The following is a 6,972-nucleotide window of genomic DNA, read 5'->3' on the forward strand; positions in this document are numbered from 1 at the left end:
TTAACCGTTCCATCCTCACCCAATTTGCCCCAACATTTAACCTAAATCCCAGAGACTTCACCAATTCATTCAATCTGGAAACATCAATTGCTCAGCTAATCTTTTCCCCTCTTTTCCTATTATCACGATTAGCTACTTATTGTTCTTCCTGTTTTGCTTCAACTGAAATAAACTTGAGTTCTTATCCTTTCTGTCAGATGGATTTCCAAGCTTAAAAGCTTTGAATCAGAATGACATTAATCCTGCTTTTCCTGCACTGTGGCATTATTGCTTGTTACAGATATTTGCACTGCTCCATCTTACTTTCTGAGAGTTTCGTGGACGTTCTCATTGCAAATGAGTCTGTGTTAGGGAGTTTGTATTTTCTCAAGAAACCAGAAACCTCATTGTTAAAAATCTCACTTTTGCAAAGAAAATTCTAGTCCACTTGTCAATTTTTATAAAATCTTATTTATAATCAAAATCAGATTTCAACTAACATTTACATTATTAGCATTGCATGAAGGTAAGTGTATTTTCTGTAGAGACTGACCCTAGGGCAGCTGCACAGATCTCTGCAAGAAGGTTCCTCTTTGGTGACAATGAGTCAGATATGTATTGACTCAGAAATGAATTTAAGAAGAAAAAAAATTTTGTCATCTTATGAATAAGTGTTTCATCTTAGTTTAGTTAATAAAGCAGCAGCTCTAAAAATAAAACTTACTGTAGATTTGCTCTTTTTTCTTTTATTTTAAAAACCAAACTCTTACTCTTAACTTTGCCTTTTTGCATACCTAAATAATTCCTTTTTTTTTTTTTTTTTTTTAAAGATAGAGTCTCACTATGTTGCCCACACTGGACTCAAATTCCTGGACTCAAGCAATCCTCCTGCCTCAGCCTCCCAAGTAGGTGGGACTACAGGCATGGCCACCAAGCTCTTCTATAGTAATATATAATTTTTTATCTTTTATTTTTTATTTTTACGAAAGTTTATTCTTAAATGTACAACAGGCTCCAAGACAACACTTCATTCCAGCTATAGGTGGCAAAAGATGTTATGCAGGGAATACAGATGTTTAAATACGAATGAAATCAATGGTCACCATCGACTCAGGCACAAGGAACAGCTTACTTTTTGCCAGATTTCTTAATTCCACCTGTGTCCAGGGGCCCCTTCCTTCTGGCCTTCACTTTCAGCTCCTCGAGTTCCTTCTGCTCCTCTTTTTGTTTCTGCTTGAAAGCCTTATCTTCCTTGTCCATCTCCTTGGCCTGCGTCTTGGGCTGTTTCAGGGGCTTCTTGCCACCTTAGTGGCTGGACATGGCAACTGCCGCCCCTTCTCCAGACCCTGCCACTGGAAATCCTAATATATAATTTCTAAAAATGATTTTACTTTGGGAGGCAGAGGCGGGCGGATCATGAGGTCAGGAGATCGAGACCATCCTGGCTAACACAGTGAAACCCCGTCTCTACTAAAAATACAAAAAATTAGCCGGGCACGGTGGCAGGCACTTGTAGTCCCAGCTACTCGGGAGGCTGAGGCAAGAGAATGGTGTGAACCCGGGAGGCGGAGCTTGCAGTGAGCCGACATTGTGCCACTGCACTCCAGCCTGGGCAACAGAGCAAGACTCCGTCACAAAAAAAAAACAAAAAAGAGATTTTAGGCATTAGTATTTGGAAGGAATTCCTAGGTTGGAGAGATGGTGAGCTAATTGTTTGGGTCTACATATGAGCTGAAATATAAATTTCAAGGAAGTTTAAATGTCCATGAAATCAGACCTAGCTTTTCAAAATTTTCACACTGACAATGATTGTCTAATAAATAAATCTATCCTTCTACACTAACTAAAAACAGATTTTTTTTTGCCACTTCAACCTCGAACTACTATGACATTTTGTGTATTTCAATGACATTTATTAAATTCTACCTTTCACTGAAGTTTACTTTGTGTGTAAAAAGTTACTGTATAATGAGAATCCTAAACATAGAACACAAGGCTGATGCATCTATGTATCCTTCATGGCACCAAATAGAGCTTTCTTCTTTTCCCTGCCCTAATCCATCCGATATACTATTGTTGAATTCATTTTCCTAAAATTTAGCTCTGATTAAGTCACTTGTTGGCTAAGCACTTACAACAGTTTCTAGTTGTTTACTGAGTTATATGTTCCTGCTCACCTGGCATAGCTTTCTATAATCTGGCCCCAACCTGTCGTTTCTAGCTTTATCTCTATGGTATTTTCCACTGAAACTTGGCTCTTTCGAATTCTGAGAAGAGGTGCTGGGATTTTCCTTTGTGTGTGTCTGTGTGTGTGTGCTATTCTCATGAACTGCAGTGTCTCATACAGAGACCAATCTCAAATCAAGTTCACAAAGCCATGTGTGGTTTGCCCACGGAACACATCCCTTCTTGTTTCTGATCTTTGCAGTACTTGGTCTAAACTACTGTTGTATACTTAAGTCACTATAACCCACTTTAGCTTGAATTATAATAGTCTGTGTGCTTGTTTTATCTCCCAGATTTGACAATAAGCATGGCATACTTGAAAGAACATGAGCTATGAGGTTAGAAAAACTTAAGTTCATATCTTGCCTCTGTCACTTATGAGCTGTGTGACTTCAGAGAAGTAGCATACTTTTCTGAACTTCTTTTTTTAAATTTATTAAAAATAATTGGTTAGCCGGGCATGGTGGCTTACACCTGTAATCCTAGCACTTTGGGAGGCCGAGGCGGGCAAATCACTTGAGGTCAGAAGTTGGAGACCAGCCTGGCCAACATGGTGAAACCCCGTCTTTACTAAAAATACAAAACTAGCTGGGTGTGGTGACGCACCCCTGTAATCCCAGCTACTCGGGAGGCTGAGACAGGAGAATCACTTGAACCCAGGAGGCAGAGGTTGCAGTGAGCCAAGATCACACCATTGCATTCCAGCCTGGGTAACACAGTGAAACTCTGTCTCAAAAAAAAAAAAATTATTGGTTCACTTTCCTCTTCTCTCATATTTGGAGTTATCATCAAATCATTTTAAGTAAAAAGATTCTTACCACCCAACCCAACCTCATTTGTGAATAGCAAAAAGCAACAAAGACAGAAGGGAGTAAACAAGAGCTAATGAAGGAAAAAAAGAAAGATTGAACTGAAAGTCTAGGAAGGTTTAAAGAAAAGTGATCAGTATATGTCAGAGGTGTTTAGCTGAGAAAAGAAAGTGGAAGAACAGTATTGTTTGTTTAGGGTTCAATTACTGGAAGGAGTTGTATCAACGGTCTGTACATTCACTGGGTCAGGAAGCAATATCCGTAGTCACTTGAAACAAAGCTCCTGGGAATCACAATAAGTCAACACACTTCTCTCTGAGTCTGCCCTTCCCCTACTATGTCTTTTAGAAATAAGACATTGAAAAGAAAAAGGACCATCCAGCATATGTTGGGAAATTTACTATCTTGTCTCCCCAAACAGAAGGTGTTTCTCATACTGTTCAAGAACAACTTTCTGAAATAAATTTGCCATTGTTTCCACAAGAGAGGGAAATAGCTAATGTATATATTAATAATAGTACAGATAACTCTAGACCTTTGTATTTGTATTTATTATGAGCCAGGCACTCTGCCAAGTGCTTGTGTAATCTTCACAGTAGCCCTGTACGGAAGACTTTACTTTATTCACCCCACAGATGAAGAAACGGAAGAGGTTAAAAGATCTTGCCCAAGAGCACTAAGGTTTGTATCCACGTGTTGGATCCTAAAACTTGTGATGTTTTTACTCCGTCATATTCCCTCTTAGCAAGATAGTATGCTATTATAAACTAGTGAGGAGCTGCAGCTGACTATCCAACCAAGAAACTGCAGATTTCCATAAGCAAAACTGCTGGAGAATCAGGCAGCCCTTCCTGGGCAAATGCGAGTTCCCTTCATGGTCTCTTTCAGCTCTTCATAGAGTCTCTTAAATTATTGTTACCTCAAACTGTTGTCTTTCCTAATAGTCAAATAACCCTGCTACTCAGAGTACTCCACAAAGCTTGTCAGAAAGGCAGACTCAAAGCCCCTGGCCAATACTGTATTATATACTTAATATTTGCTAAAGGAATAGATCTTAAATATTCTCACTAAAAAGAAGGGGATGGGTAGCTATGACAAACAATCAATGTGTTAACTTGATTGTGGTAACCATTTCATAATGTATATGTATATCGAATACATTGTATACCTTTGTAAACCAAAAATAAAATTCTAAGCCCCCCAACCAACTCCATGGACCCCTCCTCTCGGCCAAAGGCATTCCAAAGTTATTCTGGGGCTGGGTGCAGTGGCTCACATCTATAATCCCAAAGTTTTAGGAGGCTGAGGTGGGAAGATCACTTGAGGCCAGGGGATCAAGACCTGCCTAGGCAACATAGAGAGACTCCATCTCTACTAAAAATTAAAAATATTAAACAAGTCCTGGCGCGGTCACCGGCGCGGGCTATGGCTGCGACTTCCCTCATGTCCACGTTGGCTGCCCGGCTGCTGCAGCCCGCGCACAGCTGCTCCCTCCGCCCTCGCCCCTTCCACCTCGCAGCAGTTCAAGATGAAGCTGTTGTAATTTCTGGAAGGAAACTGGCCCAGCAAATCAAGCAGGAAGTGCAGCAGGAGGTAGAAGAGTGGGTGGCCTCAGGCGACAAACGGCCACACCTGAGCGTGATCCTGGTTGGCGAGAATTCTGCAAGTCACTCCTACGTCCTCAACAAAACCAGGGCAGCTGCAGATGTGGGAATCAACAGTGAGACAATTGTGAAACCAGCTTCAATTTCAGAGGAAGAATTGTTGAATTTAATCAGTAAACTGAATAATGATGATAATGTAGATGGCCTCCTTGTTCAGCTGCCTCTTCCAGAGCATATTGATGAGAGAAGGATCTGCAATGCTGTTTCTCCAGACAAGGATGCTGATGGCTTTCATGTAATTAATGTAGGGCGAATGTGTTTGGACCAGTATTCCACCTTACCAGCTACCCCATGGGGTGTGTGGGAAATAATTAAGCAAACTGACATTCCAACCCTAGGGAAGAATGTGATTGTGGCTGGAAGGTCAAAAAATGTTGAAATGCCCATTGCAATGTTACTGCACACAGATGGAGCGCATGAACGTCCCAGAGTGATGCCACTGTTAAAATATCTCATCTGTATACTCCCAAAGAGCAGTTGAAGAAACATACAATTCTTGCAGATATTGTAATATCTGCTGCAAGTATTCCAAATCTGATCACAGCAGATATGATCAAGGAAGAAGCAGCAGTCATTGATGTGGGAATAAATGGAGTTCATGATCCTGTAACTGCCAAACCCAAGTTGGTTGGAGATGTGGATTTTGAAGGAGTCAGACAAAAAGCCGGTTATATCACTCCAGTTCCTGGAGGTGTTGGCCCCATGACAGTGGCAATGCTAATGAAGAATACCATTGTGGCCGGGCACGGTGGCTCACACCTGTAATCCCAGCACTTTGGGAGGCTGAGGTGGGCAGATCACGAGGTCAGGAAATGGAGACCATCCTGGCTAACAGGTGAAACCCCCGTCTCTACTAACTGGAGGTCAGGTCCTGTATCCCACTACTCAGGAGGCTGAGGCAGGAGAAGAATTGAAGCGGAGACTTGCATGACCGAGATCTCCACTCAACTGGAGAAGACAACCAAAGAATACCATTATTGCTGCAAAAAATGGGGCTGAGGCTTAAAGAGCGAGAAGTGCTGGAGTCTAAAGAGCTTGGGGTAGCCACTAATTAACTATTGTGTCTTCTATGTCATGAACAACACTCCAGGCCAGCTCAAGAAGCAAAGCAGGCCAATAGAAATGCAATATTTTTAATTTATTCTACTGAAATGGTTTAAAATGATGCCTTGTATTTATTGAAAACTTAAATGGGTGGGTGTTTGTGCACATACCTCTGCAGTACCTCACCAGGGAGCATTCCAGTATCATGCAGGGTCCTGTGATCTAGCCAGGAGCAGCCATTAACCTAGTGATTAACATGGGAGACATTACTGTATGGAGAATGGACACTTCACTTTGTCAAGCACCTCGGTTACACATTTGCCTTTTCTAGGATTGCATTTCCCAAGCGCTATTCCGTTGACGATTGATACTCATTTTAGGTACCAAACCTTTTGAGTTCAACTGATCAAACGAAAGGAAAAGTGTTGCCAGAGAAAATTATGGAAAAGGTGAAAAAGAAAAAATGGTAGTAATTGAGCAGAAAAAAAATTACTCTAATTTATATTCGTATTGATTGGTAACCAGATTTATCTAAGTAGAACTGAATTGGCTAGGAAAAAAGAAAAATTACATGTTAATCATTTTCCTAAGCTGTCTTTTTGAGGCTTAGTCAGTCATTGGGAAAATGTTGAGCATTATTCCTTGCTATTAGTACTCATTTAGGTATATTACCCTTCAGTAAGTTCTCCCCATTTTGGTTTTCTAGGATTGAAAGGCTTCTTTTATACATTATTTGTGTGTATTGTCATATTTGGCTTTTGCTATATACTTTAACTTCATTGTTAAATGTTTGTATTGTATGGTTTCTTTGGTGTATCTTAAAACCTATTTTTGAAAAACAAACTTGGCTTGATAATCATTTGGGCAGCTTGGGTAAGTATGCAACTTACTTTTCCACCAAAGAACTGTCAGCAGCTGTCTGCTTTTCTGTGATGTACCCTGTTGACTTTTCCAGAAATTTTTTAAGAGTTTGAGTTAATATTGAATTTAATCAGACTTTCTGATTAAAGGTCTTTTTTTTTCTTTTTTAATAAAACACATCTGTCTGGTGTGGTATGAATTTCTGAAATTCTGTCTTCCTATGACTCCTAGTTGCGACCTGAGTTTTTTTCTCATTTAATCAATGTAGATCTTCCTATATTCAGTAACACTTACTTCTATAGCCTTAAATAGATAACTTTTTTCTTCTTTTTTTTTTTTTTTTTTCTTTTTGTAGAGATGGGGGTCTTGCTATGTTGCCTGGGCTGGTA

The 6,972-nt window shown here is 40.1% G+C and overlaps 1 protein-coding gene and 1 pseudogene across 1 annotated transcript; one reads left to right on the forward strand and one right to left on the reverse strand.

Annotated features, from left to right (window-relative positions):
- Nucleotides 1-1,107: 1,107 nt before the first annotated feature.
- Nucleotides 1,108-1,299, reverse strand: LOC116480323 (translation machinery-associated protein 7-like; annotated as a pseudogene).
- Nucleotides 1,300-4,439: 3,140 nt separating this feature from the next.
- LOC116480324 (bifunctional methylenetetrahydrofolate dehydrogenase/cyclohydrolase, mitochondrial-like) lies at nucleotides 4,440-5,733 on the forward strand. Its single transcript, XM_032172297.1, is given in 3 exon segments — nucleotides 4,440-5,103; nucleotides 5,106-5,421; nucleotides 5,664-5,733. Coding segments are annotated over 3 exon segments (1,050 nt in total).
- The last annotated feature ends 1,239 nt before the right edge of the window (nucleotides 5,734-6,972 follow it).

The sequence above is a fragment of the Hylobates moloch genome, unplaced genomic scaffold (assembly GCF_009828535.3).
Source record: "Hylobates moloch isolate HMO894 unplaced genomic scaffold, HMol_V3 SCAFFOLD_13, whole genome shotgun sequence".
NCBI classification, from domain to species: Eukaryota; Metazoa; Chordata; class Mammalia; order Primates; family Hylobatidae; genus Hylobates; species Hylobates moloch.